At 41.5% G+C, this 25,769-nt stretch overlaps 1 protein-coding gene across 2 annotated transcripts in view; it reads right to left on the bottom strand.

Moving 5' to 3' along the window:
* Positions 1 to 1,285: 1,285 nt before the first annotated feature.
* LOC132762024 (60 kDa lysophospholipase-like) overlaps positions 1,286 to 25,769 on the bottom strand; it is a 102,311-nt gene continuing 77,827 nt past the window's right edge. Inside the window, exons 14-16 of one of the 2 annotated variants that reach the window (XM_060755043.2) lie at positions 8,218 to 8,317; positions 6,546 to 6,606; positions 1,286 to 3,935 (exon numbers count right to left, since the gene is read on the bottom strand). In XM_060755043.2, coding sequence (XP_060611026.2) covers positions 6,550 to 6,606; positions 8,218 to 8,317 — 157 coding nt within the window. In that variant the 3' untranslated portion in view covers positions 1,286 to 3,935; positions 6,546 to 6,549. Of the gene's footprint in view, positions 3,960 to 6,545; positions 6,607 to 8,217; positions 8,318 to 25,769 lie in introns of both variants that reach the window. The other variant, XM_060755037.2, reaches the window with a different exon arrangement.

The following is a 25,769-nucleotide window of genomic DNA, read 5'->3' on the forward strand; positions in this document are numbered from 1 at the left end:
GGATGGGCTGGAGATGTCTCTGCCTTGGTCCTTTCACTATTGGCTGCTACTTCCCGGCGGATGTCAGGTGGTGCAATACCGGCTAGACAGTGTAATTTTTCCAGTGGTGTAGGGCGCAGGCACCCTGTGATAATGCGGCATGTCTCATTAAGAGCCACATCCACTGCTTTAGTGTGGTGAAATGTGTTCCACACTGGGCATGCATACTCAGCAGCAGAGTAGCACAGCGCAAGGGCAGATGTCTTCACTGTATCTGGTTGTGATCCCCAGGTTGTGCCAGTCAGCTTTCGTATGATATTGTTTCTAGCACCCACTTTTTGCTTGATGTTTAAATAATGTACCAGCAAGACCTTCTCGCGGACCACCATGAGAATTTCGGGGTTGAAGCCCTTAAGCTCCCCCCCCCCCCCCCCGGCTACATGCCTGTTGGCAGGAAAACCCTTTGAGAGGTTCACCCTAGCAATGCCACAGTTGGAAAAATGAATTGAAGGCATGCAACAAGTTTATATAGCAAAAATGTACCATCAATTAAATATGGTCCATCTTCTGTTTTCAAATTGAAGTTCTCCAGATGTTTTTGATTACAACCTCTGCCACATCTATGCATATCAGCATTAGTGTGTTGTAGTGGTTTGAATTGGATTCTGGGAGACGAGGATTCAAATCCCCACTTACCCATGGAAACGATCTTGGTGACTTTGGGTCATACTCTCTTTACCTCAGAGCGGTGGTTCTCAACCTGTGGGTCCCCAGGTGTTTTGGCCTACAACTCCCAGAAATCCCAGCCAGTTTACCAGCTTTTAGGATTTCTGGGAGTTGAGGGCCAAAACATCTGGGGACCTACAGATTGAGAAATGCAACAGAAGCCCTCTTGGATACTGTTAACCTCTGCCATCAAACATACAAGCTTCCTCAGTTATTACCAAGTTGGGTCAACTTTTCCAAGTGCCTAGTTTTCAGTGCCGAGAAAGAGAAGCAAACCAATGTTTTAAATTATTATTGGAATATATTTTTTCCTCTTGTTCCCAGGAAAAGGTGTTCCTGCTTTAAATACTATATGCTTTCTCCAGTCCTCAGTACTGTGCACTATGCTGAACAGATCTGCTGTTCAGACAGCAAAATGTCTTGGGTAAGCAATGGATGCAATCACAACTTATGCTCCTGGCAATAGCTACTTTTTACTTATTGTTTAATAAAATACCCTCACTGCGTACAGTTGGTTACCAACCAGAGGCATAAACCATCAATCTCATTCCTTTATATACAAAACCACTTCATGGGAACATGTTTTCCAGAATTTTATTTAAACATAGCATCAAATTACAATAATTTCCACAGTAAATAAGTGTTGACATGGCAAAGAATGATGAAACACAACACTTTTTTTTCACAAGCAGAATAATAGAATAATAGAGTTGGAAGAGACCACATGGGCCATCTAGTCCAATCCCCTGCCATGAAGGAAAAGATCTCTCCCTAGATCTTAACCAAATGCAGCATTAGAGGCAGAAGAGCACAGAACAACCCTGGAAAATACGTATTTTATAAAAGGTTATGTACTGAAAACCCAGAAATTTATTCTCTCTTCCTCCAAGTTTCACTTCAAGTAAAACAATTCAGATACATGTTTGCAAATAATATATGTAGGAGTGTGTTTCTTCAGCAGCTAGCCTGTCTTTCCAAGATAACACCATTCTGTCCTTTAGTCCTAACTGTACTGTTTGCATTTCCAGTTCTTTTTCACACTCCTATGGATTGCTATTAGGGGGAATGTCTCCCTGAAAGCATTTAGCACAGTGGTGGATAAAGTGCCTCCTATGAGCCATATGTGATCTCCAGGGAATCAAGATAAATGTGGCAATGAATGCTCCCAAAAGCCGGCTCAAGGGAGTAGAGAGTATCCCTACCATGACTGTGGCCTTCTCCACCCTCAGTGGTCTAACTGTTTTAGAAAAATGTTTGCAAATCCCTCCATATAGCTTTCCCCAGACATACTGGCAATTTGATCCTTGTTTCTCACTTGTCCCATTTTGGTCTACCATTAGAAGGAATTCATTGGACAAAGCTAGATGAAAGCGTTTAACTGTATGCTGTTACTTTCTGAAATGCCAAATTGCCTAGAGCAGTGTTTCTCAACCTTCCAAATGTCACGACCCCTTAATACAGTCCCTTATGTTGTGATGACCCCCAACCATAACATTATTTTCGTTGCTACTTCGTAAGTGTCATTTTGCTTGTTAAGAATCGTAATGTAAATACCCAAGATCCACGATGTATTTTCATTCACTGGACCAAGTTTGGCACCAATACCCGATATGCCCAAATTTGAATGCTGGTGGGGTTGGGGGGTAGGATTGATAATGTCATTTGGGAGTTGTAGTTACTGGGATTTATAGTACACTTACAATCAAAAAACATTCTGAACTCCACCAACGATGGAATTGAACCAAATTTGGCACACAGAACTCCCATGACCAACAGAAAATACTGGAAGGGTTTTATGGGCACTGACCTTGAGTTTTGGAGATGTAGTTCACCTACACCCAGAGAGCACTGTGGACTCAACAATGGTGGATCTGGACCAAACTTGACAGGAATACTCAATATGCCCAAATAGACCATGATATTTGGGAGTTGTGGTTGCTGAGATTTATAGTTCACCTATAATTAAAGAGCATTCTCAACACCACCACCGATAGAATTGGTCCAAATGTTCCACACAGAACCTCCCTGACCAAGAGAAAATACTGTATTTTCTGATGGTCTTTGGTGACCTCTCTGACACCCCCTCACGACCCCCTCAGGGGTCCCGACCCCCAGGTTAAGAAACGCTGGCCTAGAGCCTCTTTAATAAGCTCTCAGTGTTGAAATGCACAATGTTATTTATGTGTTGTGCCTTATAAGATCTAAAATGGTTCTACAGAAAAGGGTGTCAGCAGAGTACAGAAGGCCCTACTTTCTCATGTTGGTTAGAGAAGTTGACTTCCATCAGAAGTTGACCATAAAATCATCTTGGGTGAAATTTGCGAGGTTCTCTCTTTAGGAATTCCAAGGTGATTCTATGGCCAACTTTTGGGAAGATTCCTAGAGACAAAATATTAATCAAATCTACAAATAATCAAATCTGCAAAAGTTAAACCCACAAATGTGGACAGCCAACTGTAGTAAACATTGCTGTGTATGCAGTGGCCAATTCTCCATCATATCCAGGGGGGAGGGGGGGGGGACCTCTAACAATAGAAAAGACTTTAAAAAGTTATTTTGGGGAGGCTAAATCTCCAAGAACACTGCTTAGCCACTGACCATGCTAATTGGGAGATTCTAAGAGTTGGCAGTCTAAAAAAGTAATTTTTCTAAGCTCTGGTGTGAGGCTTCAGAAAAATTTATGTCTGACATTGTAAAGAGACACTGCCAGTCCAAGCAAGCAATTTTTTTTTTGTCATGTCAGGAGTGACTTGCGAAATTGCAAGTCGCTTCTGGTGTGAGAGGATTGGCCATCTGCAAGGACGCTGACCAAGGGACGCCCGGATGATTTGATGCAATGCTACTAGGGCGTTAAAGGCCAGAAGCATTAAAGTGCAGGTTTACATGAAATGTGAGGACTGTAGTTTGTTCTGGTTTCATATATTTGTTCCTAAGACAATACAAAGTTAAATAGTCTAATGTAGGCATGGGCAAACACAATTCCTAACAGTAGGCGGTTAGGAATTGTGGGAGTTGAAGTCCAAAACACCCGGCGGGCCCAAGTTTGCACATGCCTTGTCTAGTGTGTAAGCAGAGTCCAAAACTGGCAGATTATTTTCTTTAAAAGAGGATAGTTGTTTTTTTAAAAAAAATCAAAAATAAGAAAAATAGATCTCTTTACTAAGCTAAAACTAGTAAGCTTTAAGTTGAATTCTTCAGTACTTCTCAACTTTAGTTGCATTAATATGCGCCTGAGAGAAATGCCATTTACGTATCTAAAAGAAAAACAGAAAAAGATGATTAGATTATATTGTGTTCAGTACAAATGAAACATCACTTTTTAAATATAAGAGTATAGAAGGTACTCTCAATTTTTTACTATTTCCAGATCATCTCAAATTTTGTATCTTGTCTCCTACTGCATTTGCATTTTTCACCTTTTAATCACAAAGAAATGATTGTACTGACCACTTCTTCATCAAATGCGTTAACGAATTTGATGAAGCACATTAACATTTGTGGACTGGAAGTACATATTTATGTTCTTGCCATTCAATACTGATTAAGTGAACACCACTGCTTTATTAAGGTTTTTTGTTGGGGTTTTTTTGTATATGGAGTCTGGATGCTTCCAAAAAGGACACAGGTTTAAAGTAGAAGGCAATCAATCTGAACTGAAAGGCAAAAAACTACGCTATGAACTTGTGTAACCGAACCCCAGTACAGTCATCCAAGGATGTAGCGATGGGTTGGTGAAGACAAAATGAGGCCAGTGACCTCCCAAATAAGAGTTCTCCCCTTCCACCATTAATTTTTCTTTTAGTTCTCAAATTTCTACCATTGAAGGGCTAGAAAGAAAGAGAGATATGAAACACACATTTTGGCGCCACAAATGTTAGCTCTGTTTCTGGGTACATTTGATCTGCTGATTCCAAAAACCGTACCAGTTTTCCTCTATCAACTCTAGTTTTTGAGATACAGAACATATACCAATGATTCCCAACCTGTAGTCTGCCGACTACCAATGGTCTGCAAGAACAAAAATATGGTCCACAGCCTCACCATTACTACACCGTTGCCTTGAAACCAAGCAGCAAAGAGAGCGACTGGTCTCACAAAACCCTCTTATAGTGCCGAGGCAATAGGGATGTCAGGAGGGGAGAGGCTGACTACTCGCTAAAGATTACTACTATCACATCAGCACTAGATTATTAAATATGGTTTTCTGTGGAGGAGCAGATTGTGACAACTGGATGGCATAAGTTCTGTATAAAAAACTAGAGCTGATGTGGCCTATCCAATGCAATTTTCTGAATCAGCACCCCAAATAACCAAACCGAATCTAAAGTTGACCAAAAATTGATTGGTAACCCTTTTAGTACTAATGTTGGAGAGTAGTCCCTGATCAAAGTGGTTTCTGTTCAAGTGGTCTCCGGAAAAAAAAAAATTGGGAACCACTGTCATATGCTATCTGTTCATCCATAGAAAGCCATGATAACCATATCTAAGAAACTAGATCCAATGCAGGTTTCTGAATCAGCATCCCAAATAACCTCAGGAACAAGCTTAAAAATCAAAGCACCTCAAAAAAAAGAAGGTGCATAAGAATTAAAGTTGTTGTTGTTGTTGTTGTTGTTGTTGTTGTTGTTGTTCAAATCCAGAACTTTTACATTTGCTATCTTTTCAATGACTTGGTAACTTTTCTTGCCCCTTTTCTTGGGATGTCTCTATGTTTCTAGATAACTGAAATTTTAAGTTACAGTAATGCTAGAAATCTGGTGACTGAAGAAAAATAATTGTTGGATAGAATTCTTATTTGGGGGGCAATGCCTTCATTCTTCCTCCATGCCCTAGCTGCAATTCATGTACATATATAGAACCATTTTATGTTATACAATACGGACTAATTCACTATAAGAGTTGGTGTGCCATTTAATATAGAGTGAGACACAAGTTATTTCAACGTATCTACAAACTGGTGAAAAACTTATTCCACAGCACGGAGTTATGTTTGAAATAACTTGAAGTAATGCCTGAAATTCCAGCAAGGAAATCCCAGCCTTGCCTAGGACAGTTTCATAAACCGCAGGAACAGATTTATCACCATTAAGCAATGAAGAGAGACTCAACCAATCATGGTTCCATAGCTAGAACTTGGAAACATTACTTTTTTGACTATGTTTGGCTGGGAATTACAACAGTTGTATTCCAAAAAATATGTTTTCTAAGCTCTATCCCTGGCAAGTGTCATGGGCATGATTGCTGTGTACCCAAACATCAATGTATTTGAATTCTGTGTCATTTTAGGTATTTTCATATCTCTTTGTTTAATCACCCAAAGGATTTAATTTTTTTATATTTATACTTATATGCTTATGCATTTGTGTTGTTTTAATTTGTATTGTGTCATGTTGGTTGTTAGCCACCTTGAGTCTCTATATTGAAAGAAAGGCAGGACACAAAATTAAATAAATAAATGAAATTCCACACATGCTTGTAATGTAAATAATTAAGTCACAATGGCTTTCAAAATTCCACCATGAGCTCTGTCTTTATATTACATCTGCCTTCATCTGAGAATTTTTCAGAAATTAAAGCTTCAGCACCCCAAACATTCAAATTGTTTCAGCAAACAACTTTCTCATGATATGTCTTCAAACAAGCTGCCAAGGTATAACTTATTCAGCAGGGCTGATGCTAATGCAAAGATGTGATGATAAAACAGATTTGTGGAAGCCAGTGGCAAATCAGAACTGAAACGCAAGACCATGAGGTTCATTCCCCCTTTTTCCAAATCACTTATTCCACATGCAGTAGATAGCATACTGATCTCATTTTACTTGTTTTAAGAATAGTCTTACCCCATTAGCCTGCTAATTGAAAGAAAAATTCCACAACTTTATTTTGTCCTGCAGCCTGGGCCTATAAGAAAAGATTACAATGCCAATAAACATCATGACATAACCTGTACATTGTGTGCATCTGTAGAACGAATGAGGGCTGACATCATTTTTAACAGCCATGGCTTGATGCTATGAAATCATGGGAGTTGTAATTTTAAAAGGTCTTAAAACACTCTCCAACAAAGAGTGCAACTGCACACCAGACTAACAAATCCTAGGTTTCCATGCCATAGAGCCATGGCTGTTAAAGCACTGTCAAATGATGTGTAGATGCATCCTTGGATGAAATCTGACATCAAGTCTCTCAACTCACACTCACTCACTCTTTTGCACAGATGCAGTTGCACACACCAGATCCCAATATTCCTGTCCTCCTGTAAAAATTTCTTCTTCAAACAGATTCTCCTTCAGAGCACTTCCACTCCTGAAACCATACCATTTTCAGCTACAGGGCTTTGCTTGTACTGGCATCTTCAACAGACTTAGTCCACCAGAAAAATTAGGGAAGAATAGAAATATTTTCACTCTATCAGCATTAAAATGACTGTGATTCTTATTGTTTTCCAGAGAGTTGAGAAGGATTTGAAGGACAAATTAGATTTGTTTGGAAAAAAGGATCCCATAAGCTGATCCCTCTTTTCTAGGGGCTATGAAACTGAGTAGTTTCACTTTTGCTGCTCTTCCTGTTTCCTATTAACTTTTATTGCTGTTTATCCATTTAAAGAGTTTATGTCTATTTTACTACGTATCACCCTACTTTTAAATAGTGGGCTAGTGAGTTGTTTAAGCTGAGTTGGCAGACTACAAATTCTAATCCAAATAGATAAATAAACAAACAACTACACTATGCTACATACACTTGACTGATGTTTTGGATCTACTGATTCCATGAGAAGAGTCTTTTTCTTTCCCACTCCATTTCTCTCTCTTCCCCCTACTTCACCTTTTGCTCAATTTAAAATTAATCTAAAGGTTTTGGAAGCAGAGCAAGTGGGACAGGGAGAGGTAAAGCCATGGAAATATGGTCATCATCCACTTCAACACCAGTGTATTTTCCAATCTAGGTATCCCCTTCAGGAGACAACAAGGTTCAATATAGAGGCTGAATACTTCACTGTGTATTCATGGCAGTCAAGTATGAAGTATGTATATATGTATATCTATCTGTCTGTCTGACTGTCTGTCTGTCTCTCTGTGGATGTTGGGATGGCCAGGTCAGGAGTAACCTTGAAATCTAGGAACGTACCTTGTGATGTCACAGGAAGTGGAACCTGACGACATCTTTTAAGCATAATACATCAAGTGGCAGACACAGAATATGTGGTTGCACAGAGAAAGTCAGACAAGTAAAAGCACCAAGTCTCAATGAGGAAAATGTTGGTACCCACACTTTTTAAAGACTGTGCTCTCACCCTGAGACTCCTCCCACTTGCCCTAAGTACTGGAGAAAAGAGTTAGAGCCAAGTCCTGAGAGCTGAGAACCCTAACAGGCACACACACATACATGTTTCTATTTGTGCTTCCACTGTTTCAAAGCTACCACTGCTATCATTACCATTGGTTTAACGTACTCTTTGAAAAACAAATATTAAAGAAAGTCAACCTGACATATTACAATAGCCATACTTACCGCGATACATGGAGTGTTCCCATCATAGCCATGCTGGTTCAGGTCCACACCTGCCAAATGCCATGCTAGCAGTCCCTCAACATCTCCACTGCAGGCAAGACTGAAACAAAGAATATGTATATATGAAGACTATAGTCAAATAATCAGTCAAAGAAAAGGACATGGAAGGGCAGTTATGAAGGAAATATGTAAAATCTTTAAGTGTAAACGTATATATCATTGAGTATCACACCGGTGGTGAAGTGGGTTAAACCGCTGAGCTGCTGAACTTGCTGACCGAAAGGTCAGAGGTTTGAATCCGGGAAGTGGGGTGAGCTCCGGATGTTAGCCCCAGCTTCTGCCAACCTAGCAATTCAAAAACATCCAAATGTGAGTAGATCAACAGGTCTCCAGCAGGAAGGTAACGGCACTCCATGCAGTCATGCCAGCCACATGACCTTGGAGGCATTTACAGACAACACTGGCTCTTTGGCTTAGAAATGGAGTTGAGCATCACTCTCCAGAGTCGGAAACAAGTAGACTTAATGTTGAGCTGAAACCTTTACTGAAACCTGTTGAGCTGAAACCACATGACATTGGAGACATCTACGAACAATGTCAAGGGAAAATCTATGGGGCAACAATAGTAGTGCCCAGGGTGGTGAATGCAGGCTGCACATTCCTTATTCCTGGATTCACACAATTCTGGATCCACACAATCTTTCACATTGAGCACATAGATTTTTAGATGGAAGTCGGACATGATAGGGTTTGCTCGGCGTGCCTTCCTCTTGGCATATTTTGTCCTTTTGCCCTGTATTTGTGCCTCTTCAAAATCCACCTGACCGCCAGTTACAATGTTCAAAGGCCAGGACGTACCCATTATTGGTATTTATTGAAGGTTATATTTTGAAGGTTAACTAAGTCCATCTTTAAATGTTTTCTGTTGTCCTCAGACATTCTGTTTTCCATTCTTGAATTGAGAATAAAGCAACTACTTTGGGAGATGGTGATTCGACATTCAGACAACATAGCCAGTCCAACGAAGTTGATGGCAGAGAATCATAGTTTCAGAACTGGTTGTATTGGAGCCCCTGGTGGCGCAGTGGGTTAATGCTAATGCAGTTACATACATTAGTATATTAGAATAATATATTAGAATCATATAAACCTTGAGCTGGAAGAGGCCACAAGGGTCGCCCAGGCCAATGTTGCGCCACCCAGGAATACACAAGCAATGTTTTGCCTACCACCCAAAAATTCAAAAGAAGAAAAAATCTTAAAACTCTTCTATTAGAACTTGGGAAAAATCATTACAACTTATCTAGAACTGGAAAAGATATAAATTGGAGACTATTTTTATTTTTGGCTTACAGTAACTTGAAGAAGGCATTAAAATAGGGGTCAGAATCATCTAGTTCACTGATTAAATTGTATGTATTCATTTGTCATCAGTGGATGTTCAAAAGAAGAAGAACTGGGCGTCAACTTGGAAACACAACTGTTTCCTTTAAAACGCCTTGAGCATCATCCATAGAAAGAAACAAAAAATACTGCCTATTGTAGACTGTCTTCACCCTTCGTATAAACCTGAATTCACCTCAAACTGAACTCATCTTTCTTCAAGCCATCTATCTTCTACAATCTGTATAATCAAATGGTAAGGCTTTGTCTAGAATGTACAACTCTCAAGCTACAGATGAAAGGGAGCAGGTTTTTAAAATAAGCAGAGGGAAACTAGCACATAGGAAAAATGCATGAAAGATTGCTGAAGGTCAAGCTGGTCTTTCTCTTCAGTATGCCATTTTTCTAACAGGAGATTACTTTTTCCCCCATGTGAAATATATAGTTTTTTTATCCTTGCAAACCCAAAATGGTACTTTCCAAATTAATATTCCATACTAGCCAGGCCTTCAAATGTTAATGAAGGTGGTCAGTTGAAACATTCACACCTAGCTCCAGCAGAGAAGAGCTCTGTGCCCCACCCCAGCCATTCCACAGATATATAAACCCATTGTCCTAATTCCAACAGACCTCACTACCTCTGAGGATGCTTGCCATAGATGCAGGCGAAACGTCAGAAAAAATGCCTCTAGAACATGGCCCTATAGCCCAAAAAAACCCACAAGAACCTAGTGATTCCAGCCACGAAAGCCTTCAACAATACATACTATATAGTTTCCAAAATTAAACACAAGATGGGACAAGCTGCAGCAGTTTGCTTTTGCTTTAGATTGCTTGAAAGTGGAAGGAGAGAAGCTATCTAGATTGAGGGAAGTCACAGCCTCACTCCATTCTGCTATTGTCCTCCCAACCCTGCTATACACCTGTGAGACATGGACTATCTACAGACATCACATGCAACTCCTAGAACGATTCCATCAGCGTTGCTTTTGAAAAATCCTGCAAATCTCTTGGGAAGACAAGCGGACAAATGCCAGCATGCTGGAAGAAGCAAAGACCACCAGCATTGAAGCGATGGTCCTCCGCCATCAACTCCGCTGGACCGGCCACGTTGTCTGAATGCCCAATCACAGTCTCCCAAAGCAGTTTCTTTACTCTGAACTCAAGAACAGAAAATGGAATGTTGGTGGACAGGAAAGGAGATTTAGAGATGGGCTCAAAGCCAACCTTAAAAACTCTGGCATAGACACTGAGAACTAGGAAGCCCTGGCCCTTGAGCACTCCAGCTAGAGGTCAGCTGTGACCAGCAGTGCTGTAGAATTTAATGAGGCACGAATGGAGGGCAAAAGAGAGAAACATGCCAAGAGGAAGGCGTGTCAAGCCAATCCCAACTGGAACCACCTTCCACCTGGAAACCAATGCCCTCACTGAGGGAGAACATGCAGATCAAGAATAGGGCTCCACAGTTACCTATGGATCCACCGCCAGTACACCGATCTTGGAAGACAATTCTACTCAGACAACAAGGGATCGTCTAAGTAAGTAAGTGCTTTGATCAGATCTCACCTGGAACACTGTGCCTGGTTTTGGGCCCCAAAAGAATATTGGCAAGCTGGAGCATGTCCAGAGAAGGGTGACCAAAATGATAAAAGATCTAAAAGCCAAGCCCTATGGGGAGTGGCTTAGAGAGTATGTGTAGCTTGGAGAAAAGATGGCTGAGAGGGGACATGAGGGCCCGGTGGCATCATAACAGGGCCTGGACGTGTGTTTTGCACCCTGTTCCCCTAATGTTATTTGATGTAATATTATCTTGCTGTGGTGTTCTCATTATCTTCTCTGTGTTGGCAACCACAAATCTCTGAACAGGGAGGAGAATAAGGAGCTTGGAAAGGCTGCAAGGAAGAGCAGGACAAGATTACAAAAGCTCCCAACAGCTGAGCCAGCAGTACCACTTGATGAATCAGTTGCATAAATTACCAGGGGTGTATAAGAAGAAGCTTTCGACAGGCCAGTTTCACCCAGTGGGTGTGCCCATCACCAAAGGGGAAAAGGCACAGGCAGTTTCATATTTCACAACGTAAGATCTATCCCATGAAATGTAGTCCGGGCAGGATATCCTGCCTTCAAACTGCTTTAAAATGTTTTCACATTAAAATCCAGAAATTAAATAAGAATGTAAGAGCAAACTCGCCACAAAAGCTTTTTGTTAATTTTTTTAATTGCAAAAAAGCAATAAAACAGGAGTCAACAACCAAGATCTTTTCCTTCTTCATCCTTGTTGCGCAGGTGCCTCTGCTGATGTCAGCATGGAGTATTCGAGACAGCCAGGAGCCCTAGAGTCAGATGGCAATAGTGATGGCAACATGGGTTTCAACCATTCCCTTTCTTCCTGCACTGACAAGTTTGGGAAAGGGGAATGGCAGCATCAGCCCGTGTGGACTGCAAACTGGTTCTCACCAGAGCTGTCCTGGTGTCCACACTGTACCCTAAGTACCAGGCTGCTCCAGAGTTTCTCTGAAACTCTGGAGAATTCCCTGACTTTTCTTGGCACAAGGCTAAATCGCTTCATAGAATCATTAAGTTGGGAAAGACCTCATCCAGGTTCTGTTTAAAAGCCTCCAAAGAAGGAGCCCCCACCACACTCCAGGGCAGAGAGTTCCACTGCTGAACAGCTCTCACATTTAGGAAGTTCTTCCTCAGGTGGAATCTCCTTTCCTGCCATTTGAAGCCATTGTTCAATGTCCTAGTCTCCAGGGCAGCAGAAAACAAGCTTGCTCCCTCCTCCCTATGACTTCCCCAAACATATTTATGCATGGCCCTCATCATGTCTCTTCTCAACCTTCTCTTCTGCAGGCTAAACATGCCCAACTCCTCATAGGACTTGTTCTCAAATCTTTGATCATTTTAGTTGTCCTCCTCTGGACACACATCTTGCCAACATCTCTCTTCAACTGCAACACCTAGACACATTATTCTAGGTGTGGTCTGACTAAGGAAGAATAGAAGGAATCTATATACTACACTCCTATTTATACTGGCCAAAATCTCATTGGCTTTTTTTTTGCCACCGCATGACATTATTAACTTCAACGAGGTTTACACCCACATTAAGTACCTGAAAACCCTCTATGTTGTATAGGCATCCAGTAGTGACTTCTGGACCACTACAGGTTTTTGGCCAGTGTAGACAAGCCCTAAGATTACAATCCTAACCACATTTAAATGAATGTAAATCCCAGTAAACACTGTGGGATTTACATTAGTAATTATTTCTGAGTAAACACATATAGGATTACACTGCTTGATGCAACAGGCTGAGTGCTGATCTGGGCTGCATTTGGCACTTAAGATTGCTTGAGTGGAAAGTCGATGCAAATTCTGTTTGGTTGGACAATCCTGCTGTTCATGAGTTAGGAGCCCAGGTGACGATAGGGTGACTTGAAAAACCTCCAAACAAATACACATTAGCTGACATCCAGAAAAAAAAAACCCTCATCTAAAGAGAGAGGAGTGGTGAACTAGCCTAGTTTCAATGAGACTACATTACAGAACAAGCTCTATAGTTAGATTCTTGGCTTTGCTAGAATTTGTCATGTCAGTTTCCTGGCATGCTTTCTCTAGAATAGGTAAAGGTTTCCCTTGACATTAAGTCTAGTCATGACTTAATGCCAAGGGAAACCTTTGGAGGGTGGTACTCATCCCCATTTCTAAGCCGAAGAGCCAGCATTGTCCATAGACACCTCATAGATCATGTGGCCAGCATGACTGAATGGAGTGCCGTTACCATCCTGCAGAAGCAGTACCTATTGATGTACTCACATTTGCATGCTTTTAAACTGCTAGGTTGGTAGAAGCTGAGCCTAACAGCGGGAGCTCACCCTGCTCCTCAGATTCAAACCACTACTTATCAAAAGCATCAGGTTGGAGGATACTGCCACGTAAAACATAAGGATAACTATACTTACAGGGTTATTTGTTGAAAGACAATGCCTATGGAATGCTTTGAAGACACAAACCAACTATACAGAAGGCCAAGTATTCAACATTATGTATTTAGGATTGTTACTATTATTATTGATCTGTGAAATTCACTGTGTGACCCTTTGTGCTAATTACAGTCTTAAAGCTTAACCTACTATAGCAGCAGACCTTATGAAAATTGCTTACTTGGATTACAACTTCCAGAATATTCTACCTGCCGTTGACAACTTGGGACTTACAGTCCAAAAACATAACTTTTCTGAACTCTGATTTCGGATATCATAGAATCATAGAATCTAAGAGTTGGAAGAGACCTCATGGGCTGGATGGTCCAACCCCCTGCCAAGAAGCAGGAACATCGCATTCAAATAACCCCCGACAGATGGCCATCCAGCCTCTGTTTAAAAGCTTCCAAAGAAGGAGCCTCCACCACACTCTGGGGCAGAGAGTTCCACTGCTGAATGGCTCTCACAGTCAGGAAGTTCTTCCTCATGTTCAGATGGAATCTCCTCTCTTGTAGTTTGAAGCCATTGTTCCGCGTCCTAGTCTCCAGGGAAGCAGAAAACAAGCTTGCTCCCTCCTCCCTGTGGCTTCCTCTCACATATTTATACATGGCTATCATATCCCCTCTCAGCCTTCTCTTCTTCAGGCTAAACATGCCCAGCTCCTTAAGCCATTCCTCATAGGGCTTGTTCTCCAGACCTTTTATCATTTTAGTCGCCCTCCTCTGGACACATTCCAGCTTGTCATTATCTCTCTTGAATTGTGGTGCTGAGAATTGGACACAATATTCCAGGTGTGGTCTAACCAAAGCGGAATAGAGGGGTAGCATTACTTCCTTAGATCTAGACACTATGCTCCTATTGATGCAGGCCAAAATCCCATTGGCTTTTTTTGCCGCCACATCACATTGTTGGCTCATGTTTAACTTGTTGTCCACAAGGACTCCAAGATCTTTTTCACACGTACTGCTCTCGAGCCAGGCATTGTCCCCCATTCTGTATCTTTGCATTTCGTTTTTCCTGCCAAAGTGGATATAATCATGGTTGTAATCTATATATTTATTTGATATGGGATTCTGTGTGCTGCAGTCTTTCCTTTGTATTTCTAGGCACAAAGTTTACTGCAGATGCAGACTGCAGCCAGGAAATCAGAAGACATTAACTTATTGAGAGGAGAGCAATGACCAATCTCGATAAGATAGTAAAAAGTAGAGACATCACATTCGCAACGAAGATCTGCACTGTTAAAGCAATGGTATTCCCCATAGTAGCCTATGGATGTGAGAGCTGGACCATAAGGAAGGTTGAGCGAAAAAGGATAGATGCTTTTGAACTGTGGTGTTGGAGGAAAATTCTGAGAGTGCTTTGGTAAGATACTCGGGATTGTTGCAAGGCCTAAATGTTTTATGTTGTGTTTGTGATTGCTGTCACGCTTTTATAGTTTATGGTTTTATTCTACTGTCATATGTTGTTGATTTGCTATTTGATGTTCGTACATGTGAGGCATTGCATTTTGCCATTGATTATGTTGTGAACTGCTTTGAGTCCCCCCAGGGGTGCAAAAAGCAGTATATAAATGCATTAAACAAATAATTAAATAATGTCAGATTAAATTGATAAATTGAAAATGCTTGACTTCAATAAAATGTTTTAGAAGGTTGTACTCTGCACTGTTTTCACCTCAACTCTATTCTGGGAGAAAAAAAAGTAATAATATTAATCTTTATTTATACCCCGCCACCATCTCCCCAAAGGGGACTCGGAGCGGCTTACATGAGGCCAAGCCTGGCGATACATTACAGCAAAATAAAATACAGAACAACAAAAATAACATCACAATAAAATAAATAAAACATTCAAGTAAAATAAACCGTGCAAAATAACATAGCAGAAAATCAAACACAGTGGGCAGGCCAAATGCACAACATAAAATGAAAAAACTCTGGATGAGATAGCAATGAAAAAGGTATATTTGTGAGGGAGGAGCTCATAGGGGACAGAACAGTGGAGTTAGGCCTTCAAAAGTAGGTGAAATGTCCCTGGCACCCTACAAGATTTGTTACGTGTGTTACAGAGTCGCTTTGCACCACATAGTTTCACACCTTCCCTGCCTCTCAAGCCACTTCTCAACCCTCAAGTGTCAATGAAATATTTGTTCCTCAGTTGGGAGTGTTGAAGAGCATTGGAGTACTCCGGCTGCAACAAAGCAGGGGCAAAAGGAGAAGGGAAAGGACCCAAGAGGGTGATTTTAAATTGAGCTAAAAACAAGAAGCTCAGTTGGAATTCCACCTTCACCCTGAATTTAACAAGTAACAACACCAGTCGATCATCGATCCTGTGATGAGCTTGTGGGTCATGTCCTGCTTGTGCAACCCATTCCAGGCTCTGTGAAAAGCAGGCAAGAAAGGATCAGAGAAGCATCCGCCAATGTCCCCATAGACCAGGCATGGACAAACTTCGGCCCTCCATGTATTTTGGACTTCAACTCCCACAATTCCTAACAGCCATAGGCTGTTAGGAATTGTGGGAGTTGAAGTCCAAAACACACGGAGGGCCGAAGTTTGCCCATGCCAGCCATAGACAGATGCAAAATGATGGCACCAGTACTGGAATCCCTAGTGAGGGTCCTAGCACATTTCAGCAGTAATGTGGTCATTGTGTGCCTGTCTGTGAGGGTATATGGAAGTGGGTTTAGGATCTTTAGGGGAAGACAGAAGAGAAGGCTGAGAGAAGACATGATAGCCATGTATAAATATGTGAGGGCAAGTCACAGGGAGGATGGAGCAAGCCTGTTTTCTGCTGCCCTGAAGACTAGGATGTGGGGCAATGGCTTCAAACTACAGGAAAAGGGATTCCACCTGAACATTAGGAAGAACTTTCTGACTGTGAGAGCTGTTCAGCAGTGGAACTCTCTACCCCAAAGTGTGGTGGAGGCTCCTTCTATGGAGGCTTTTGAACAGAGGCTGGATGGCCATCTGTTGGGGGTGCTTTGAACACGATTTTCCTGCTTCTTGGCAGGGAGTTGGACTGGATGGCCCATGAGATCTCTTCCAGCTCTATGATTCTATGATTTCAGAACCACTGGCAATTATCTTTAAGAGTTCTTGGAGAACGGGACAAGTCCCAGCAGATTGGTACAGGGCTGGACTGGATGGCCCATGAGGCCTCTTCCAACTCAATGATTTTAAGCACTTTTAATGAGATAGTACTTTTAATCTGATTTTAATTTTTTTTACTATGCTTTTATTGCACATAGCATTGTTTTAACATTATGGGCTTTTAAAACAAAACTGCCATTCCATTTTTAACCTTTGTATTCATTTTAATTTTTAAAATACTTGGAAGCTTACCAGAATCTTGTATGAAGAGAAATGTGGTATATAAATTGTAGACTACTGCAACATCTCGTCTACTTTAACTTTCAATTTTACTCCTGTTGACCACAGAGCAATAATTAATTCAATACAATAAAAAGAAAAGATCCCCATTATTCTGTGATCAACAGGAGAGAAACCGAAACATGAAGAAAACTAATTGCAGCAGCAGTCTTGGTAAAATTATATGTTAGTGAGTTGAACGAACAAATTGAGTTCAATGCTTAGTGAGTAAGGAGTGGCCACGGCTCAATAATGCAGCACATACTTTTCCATATTCAATGAATGAGGAAAGCGAGGACAGTTCTATCATTAGATGTAATGAATCGGCTTCTGAGGCGCAGCTGCTGGAAGGTAGGAAGCAGTCATGAGGTACTCAATTGAGAATGGTATATGCCACACAGCAAGATTTGAAAATTTCTAAATTAACTTTCCCTTCTTGATTGAAATGGGGTGCATCTCTCTTTGCATGTCACTGTTGCAGCAAAAAGAGATGTGTTAGAGACATATGTATGCGTAAATTTCCTTTACATGTGCAGACATTCTTTTGGCGATGCTGCAGGGATTGGTATTCCCTTCCTCCCCCCACAATGTCTGACATAGACAACCAATTCACCAAAAAGCACATGATAGCCATTCCATCCTCTGTGGTAAGCAGGCTGAGGGAGGATCAGAGTAACATCTGGCTATGTCCCAATAACCAGATGTAAAATGATGACATCAGTGCTGAGATCCCTGGAGGATCCCAAAAGATCTAGCAATGCTGTGATCATTTTATGTCTGTCTATGAGGCTTTAACTCGTAGCAAAAAAGGAACAATGAAAGTCTTGGCAGACCGTGCAAAAGGAATCTGGGAAGCCCACCTCCTTCAAGGTGAACTGAACTTCCTAAACTGGCCAACTGGTATTTCACCACAAACATCAGAAGAGCCGCAAGACCGAGAACAAGCCACAAGAGTAAAGACAAAGATCCACCCAGAGGAAAAGTGTCCTTCCCATACATCAAGGGAACCACTGACTGCATAGGGAAGTTGATGAAGAAACATAACCTACAATCTACAGGCCCACTAAGAAAATCCAACAAATACTACATTCAGCAAAGGACAAGAGGTATCCTCTCACCTCTGCAGGAGTCTACTGTTTACCATGCAGCTGTGGACAAGTCTTCATAGGGACCACCAAATGCAGCATTGCCCAAACACGAATCATCAGAGCACCTGATGAACCAATCTGGACACAGCATATTATTTGAGAACACAGAAATGCTGGACCACTCTTACAACTACCATGTCAGGCTACACAGAGATGCCACTGAAATCCACAAGTATGTGGACAATTTCAACAGAAAGGAGGAAACCATGAAAATGAACAAAATCTGGCTACCAGTATTAAAAAACTCTAAAATTAGAACAGCAAAACAACAGAGAGGAAACAAACAAGGACATCTAATCACCTCTCAACAAAAGATTGCTCCAGGCACTGCCAGGCAATCAAATGCTAATCAAGGTGATCAGTTGAAACATTCACACCTAGCTCCAACAGACAAGAGTCCTTTGTCCCACCCTGATCATTCCACAGATATATAAACTCGTTTTCCTAGTTCCAACAGACCTCACTACCTCTGAGGATGCTTGCCATAGATGCAGGCGAAACGTCAGGAGAAAATGCCTTTAGAACATGGCCATATAGCCCGAAAAAACCTACAACAACCCAAATACTATATTCAGCAAAGGACAAGAGGGATCCTCTCACCTCTGCAGGAGTCTACCGTATACCACGCAGCTGTGAACAAGTCTTCATAGAGACCACCGAATGCAGCATTTCCCAAACACGAATCAAGGAACATGAATGGCACTGCAGACTACTTCAGCCAGAGAAGTCAGCCATAGCAGAGCACCTGATGAACCAACCTGGACTCAGCATATTATTTGAGAACACAGAAATGCTGGACCACTCTTACAACTATCATGTCAGGCTACACAGAGATGCCACTGAAATCCACAAGTATGTGGACAATTTCAACAGAAAGGAGGAAAACATGAAAATGAACAAAATCTGGCTACCAGTATTAAAAAAAATCAGGACAGTAAATAATGAACAACACTCAAAAAGCAGGGGAAATCCAGAAAAAAATAAAAAAGGGCCAGCTAACACCTCCCAACAAAGGATTCCCCTAGACAGCAATCAGCCAAGCGTTGAAGCTGCAAGGAATTTAGTGCTAATCAGGAGCGGCTTAACCGATTACGCAAAGTAAGCATTTGCGGTATAGTTGATTTTGCCCAGGGGCACTCTTGAGGCGCCTCTGTAAATGCCCCAGTCCTGCTGGCACAGCAGTGGTTAGTGACCTTGCTCCCAACTGAGAAGAAGCAGCAGCAGCGCAAAGAGGGGAGCCGCAATCAAGGTGGCCAACTGCAACATTCACACTTGCCTCAAGCAGACAAAAGTTCTTTCTACCACCTTGGACATTCCACAGATATATAAACCTCACTTGCCTAGTTTCCAACAGACCTCACAACCTTTGAGGATGCCTGCCAGAGATGTGGGCGAACGTCAGGAGAGAATGCTTCTGGAACATGGCCATACAGCCTGGAAACCTCACAGCAACCCAACTAGGTAGCCAAACTAGGTAGCCAAAGGCAGGAGTTTAGACCATCCTAGGAGAAGCACCAACTTCCTCTACTCTTTTGCTGTGGTTCTGCTTCTGGTCTTTTTAATGCCTGGGTGGGAAAATGGATGCAGCCAGGGGCAGCGAACCTTGAGGCAGCACAGCACTTTCCCCACATCACAGAATGACCCTTGACTTATCCACAGGTCATATCAAAAGCCATAATTTTGACTTGAAAACCTGTTCCTCTACTTATACGTGATGTCAGTTAATACATGAGTATATAACAACCATGGGCAAACTTCAGCCCTCAGCTTAAGCGGCTGCAGGGGAAAAGGAAGGGGCCTGAGGCTGTTAGGATTTGTGGGAGTTGAAGTCCAAAACACCTGGAGGGCTGAAGTTTGCCCATGGCTGGTATATACGATAAGGTGGATAAGCTATGCTGAAGGGATATTGGGTGAAGACTATATTGTATTACTTCCCATCTTGGCACCAGCCTGTAGACTCCTACTACCCTTGTGATCAGTAGCATTTCTTTTCGTACTTAGCAGTCTTTAAGCATTCCACCTAGGGTCTCTTTATTTAAGAAATAAATAAATGAAACGAGATAAAATACTTATGAAATGAGGTAAAGTATACACCTCAACATAAATCAACATGCAGAGATATTTTTTTTGCCCTTGTTCTGCTTGAAAGAGGACATGAGGGGGGAAGAAACCCTCATTCCACCCTCATCCAACAAAAGTGTTGCTGCGTAGAAAACTTTTAACAATTCTTTGTCGAAGGCTTTCATGGCCAGAATCACTGGGTTGTTGTAGGTTTTTTCAGACTATATGGCCATGATCTAGAGGCATTCTCTCCTGACATTTCGCCTGCATCTATGGCAAGCATCCTCAGAGGTAGTGAGGTCTTTTAACAATTCTGTTTGCATTCTTTTATTTACATTTTTAATAAAGAAGTTTCTCCACCTTAAAAAATAGAGATGTTCATATCTAAACTTCCTGCATGGTAGAATGTCATCTGTAATCCCAAGGAAATGAAGACGTTTCCATTAAAAAGAATGGAATTGATTAGCACAAGTCATTTATTTAACCAAACAATTCTCCTCACGGTTCATATATCGGGTTAATGATGTTCCTGGCATGGGAAAATTGCCTTTCAGATTCTAGCCTTTTCCCTCATAATGAGTCAGGAGATTTACTTAAAGTCTTTCATCAGATACATCCCTAATTATGTCCTTTCCACCATCTTAGATATATACAAGATTAGTAATGATGTTGACAGATTTCATAAGTGCATCCGATGAATAAGTATCTGGATGAATTTCTCATAGAAGACACAGAAACATCCTGAAGGAAAAGATTCAGAAAGGTGTTTGTGAAGCCAAGGTCAAATAAAAATCTAAAGATCTTAGAGAAGCAATATTTCAAAGTAAACATAGTAAAATAAATTGTAATTTCAACTTAGATTGTTAGGTGGAACATAACAATAGACCAGTGTTTCTCAACGTTCCCAAAGCCACAACCCCCAAATACCTCATGTTATGGTGACTCCCAAACAAAAAAATATTTTGTTGCTACTTCACATGATGTATTGTAATTTTGCTACTGTTATAATTTGTAATGTAAATATCTGGTATGCAGGATGGAATTTCATTCACTGGACCAAATTGGGCACAAATGCCCAATACGCCCAAATTTGAATACTGGTGGGGTTGAGGAGGATTGATTTTGTCATTTGGGAGTTGTAGTTGCTGGGATTTATAGCTAACTTACAATCAAAGAGCATTCTGAACTGCACGAATGATGGAATTGAATCAAACTTGAATCAAACTCCCATGACCAACAGAAATACTGGAAGGGTTTGACCTTCAGTTCACATACATCCAGAGAGCACTGTGGACTCAAACAATGATGGATCTGGACCAAACCTGGCACAAATACTGGATATGCCCAAATGCGAACACTGTTGCAGTTTAGTAAAAATAGACCTTGACATTTGGGAGTCGTAATTTCTGGGATTTATAGTTCACCTACCATCAAAGACAATTCTGAAAGCCACCAAAAATAGAATTGAGCCAAACTTCCCACAGAGAACCCCCTGCCTTGAAGGGACTCGCTGGCGTGAGCTTCCCTTACAAGCTCTCCCTCACCTGCACATGAACACCACATTTCACCAGGGAAGTATTTAAGGCACCCATAAGGAAATGCCAGAAAAATGTCGGTGATTTGATCAAGGTGGAAGTTTACAAACAAAGTTCTTCGGCAGGACTGCACCCCCACTACCCCAATAGCACCCCCTGCCCCAATAGAATCATCTTTTGCATGTCACTACTGTATATCCTATTTTGTCTCTACATACAGTTTTCCTCATCCAAAATTCTGAAATACTGTCATGAGCTGAGCAGGCCACACTATCATGGGCTGAGCACACCTGCTCTCCCTTCTCCACTTGGGAGTCTCAGAAACAGCCCTCCCCTTGGCTGAGAGGCTGGCCATTCACAGCAGAGGAGGGCTTTTGATGGGAGGATTTGCCATCTGTTTCCAAAAAAGGAAGAGGACAGGCAGAGAAATCTTCAGCCTTCTTTGCCAAAGGGGATCCTAAGACCATCAGAAATATGTTTTCTGGTGGTCTTTTGTGACCCCTCTGAAACCCCCTTGCTATCCTGCAGGAGTCCCAACCCCCAGGTTGAGAAATGCTCCAATAGACCAAGCAAGTGAGGAGGGCATCAAGTTCCCCTGACATGTCACAACTTAAACAAATGTTGGGTAGCTTTTGTTCCATTAAGGCAACCGTTTCTGTGTTCTTACTCCTCTTCCCATGTCTGCATCACAGCATAGACCCATCAGTTTCACAAATACAGACACAGCCCAAGAAGTTATTGCTGGGAATGAAACAAAGTGACGGTTGAAGAATTAATACAGTCTGGTTTGGGTTGATGTCACAGCGCAGAACACAAGTTTGGGCATATCCGAAGGTGTTCCTAAAGTGGTTTATGTCATCATAAAATATCAATGCAGAAAGTTTTGAGAGAATCATTATAAGAACCACTACTGGCTGTTAGGAATTGTGGGAGTTGAAGTACAAAATACTTGGAGGGCCGAAGTTTAGCCATGCCTGCTATATAGTCATGTATAACTCTAAAAATTTTAATCAAAAAATCAACCTAAAAAACCTGGGTCAACTTACCCATGAAGCAATGTGAGTATTGTAATTTAACTTTTATCAAGAAAGGAACCATTCCTTACTTTAACACAGCAGGTTAACCTCCAGCTGCAGCTGTAGTAAATCTTGCCAACCAAAGGTTGACATTTCAAAGCCCGGGTCAGAGTGCGCTCCTGGCCTTTTGCCCAAGCTTCTGCCTGCCTAGCAGTTTCAAAAACAGCAGTGTGAGTATATAAATAGGTTCCACTTCACCAGGAAGTATTTAAATTTACTTATAACATTGATGGGGGAGAGAGTTGTAACTCAGTTGTTTGGTTCTCAAGCATTAACCTTGTTTGTTGTTTGTTCATTCGTTCAGTCGTCTCCGACTCTTCGTGACCTCATGGACCAGTCCACGCCAGAGCTCCCTGTCGGTCGTCACCACCCCTAGCTCCTTCAAGGTCAGTCCAGTCACTTCAAGGATGCCATCCATCCATCTTGTCCTTGGTCGGCCCCTCTTCCTTTTGCCTTCCACTTTCCCCAGCATAATTGTCTTATCTAGGCTTTGCTGTCTCCTCATGATGTGGCCAAAGTACTTTAACTTTGTCTCTAGTATCCTTCCCTCCAATGAGCAGTCAGGCTTTATTTCCTGGAGGATGGACTGGTTGGATCTTCTCGCAGTCCAAGGCACTCTCAGCACTTTCCTCCAACACCACAGCTCAAAAGCATCGATCTTCCTTCGCTCAGCCTTCCCTAAGGTCCAGCTCTCACATCCGTAGGTGACTACAGGGAATACCATGGCTTTGACTAGGCGGATCTTTGTTGCTAGTCTGATGTCTCTACTCTTTATAATTTTATCGAGATTGGACATTGCTCTCCTCCCAAGAAGTAAGCGTCTTCTGATTTCCTGGCCACAGTCTGCATCTGCAGTAATCTTTGCACCTAGAAATACAAAGTCTGTCACGGCCTCCACATTTTCTACCTCTATTTCCCAGTTGTCAATCATTCTTGTTGCCATAATCTTGGTTTTTTTGATGTTTAGCTGCAACCCAGCTTTTGCGCTTTCTTCTTTCACCTTGATTAGAAGGCTCCCCAGCTCCTCCTCGCTTTCGGCCATCAGAGTGGTGTCATCTGCATATCTGAGGTTGTTGATGTTTCTTCCAGCAATTTTCACCCCAGCTTTGCATTCATCAAGCCCCGCACATCGCATGATGTGTTCTGCATACACGTTGAATAGGTTGGGTGAGAGGATGCAGCCTTGCCGTACGCCTTTCCCAATCTTGAACCAGTCTGTTGTTCTGTGGTCAGTTCTTACTGTTGCTACTTGGTCCTTGTATAGATTCCTCAGGAGAGAGACCTTGTATTTCAAATTTATTTCAATTTATTTCAAATATTTGTATCCTACTCTTCTCTACTCATTGTAGATGACAATTGAATGGAACAATCAGAGTATGTTACATCTACAAATATTTGAGTATTCCTCATAATTCGCAAACAGTTCAGGCAAAAGACCTGCTCAACGATTTTAAAAGACCCTCCAAATGGGGTGGTGCATCACTAGGACTATTATGTGTATTATGCGAGGACCTTTTTTTTTTGGCCTATCTATGGTGGCCATTATTACGAAAATTATTGCTTATCAGATATCATAAGTGTTAGCATATTTTATGTATGGCCCAAGACAATGCTTCTTCTTCTAGTGTGGCCCTGGAAAGCCAAAAGGACATCCTGATCTACACCATACAGTTAATGCAGTTTGATACCACTTTAACTACCTTGGTTCAATGCAATGAAATGATAGGAGCTGTAGTTTAACAGTTTTTGGATTTTTCTGCCAAAGAGTTCTGGTGCCTTGCCAAACTGACAATTTCTGGGTTCCATAACACTAATTCTACAGTGTACATGCACGCTTTCTCTCCAAACACATATAGCCAAGAAGATATATTGCAGACCTACACAGTGTGTATTCCTGACAGCTAAGAGATATGTGCCTCCCCTTCGTACATTCTGCACAGACAAAAAGCACAGATGTGCAAGTTTTAACCCAGCCCCAAGAAGCTCTTGATCTAATTCACCTTTGATCCTGTATGGCAGATTAAATTATCACAATATTATTTGGAAGTGCATATAATTGAAGTCAAGATTTTCCTAAGGCTAATGTGTTTTGCCTCAGAATGGTAAATTTAGTTTGGGGCAGCCTGTATTGTTTATTTTCCTGATTCAAAGATATGCTGTTGGAGAAACCGCTACAAACTAGGACACATGAAACTAGAAATTAAGAAATAAAAGCAAGGAGATATGTTCTGGCAGAAGCCCAAAAGATCTAGGTTTCTAAGATGGCTTCAGCTGGGGGCAACTTTCCATGCAAGATATCACTGGCATGGGAACAAACTGGTAATTTTCTAAATGAGCCCAGCTTTTGGGTGTGGGATCTGTATTGGGAAGCGGCTGTCACTTGAGCACACATGGCAGATCTGGGCTGAACCCAGCCTCCAAAAGAGTCGGTTTGTCTATTAAATTTATATGGCGTTTCCCTACCAAAAGGTCATTAACTAAGAAAAACAAAAGTCACAATTAAAAATGTGTTTAAAAGCGCTTTTACAGTCATTGTAGCATTTATATGTGCTTTTATGTTGTTGTTTTTGAAGTGTGCTATCGAGGCAAAATCTCTGTGAAGTTGAAATGGCAAGATTTGTTCTGAACAGATTTGCATTTGAATCAGAGAGGTCACCAAGTGGGTTCACATGGCCAACCTGGGATTCGAACCCTGGTCCAATATTCAAACCACTAAACCAGTGGTTCTCAACCTTCCTAATGCCGTGACCCCTTAATACAGTTCCTCATGTTGTGGTGATCCCCAAACATAAAATTGTTTTCATTGCTAATGTAATTTTATAACTGTAATTTTGTTACTGTTATGAATCATAATGTAAATATCTGATATGCAGGATGTATTTTCATTCACTGGACCAAATTAGGTACAAATACCTGAACTGATATTGTTATTTGCGAGTTGTAGTTGTTGGGATTTATAGTTAACTTACAATCAAAGAGCCTTATGAAC

This window comes from Anolis sagrei, chromosome 1, assembly GCF_037176765.1.
Source record: "Anolis sagrei isolate rAnoSag1 chromosome 1, rAnoSag1.mat, whole genome shotgun sequence".
NCBI classification, from domain to species: domain Eukaryota; kingdom Metazoa; phylum Chordata; class Lepidosauria; order Squamata; family Dactyloidae; genus Anolis; species Anolis sagrei.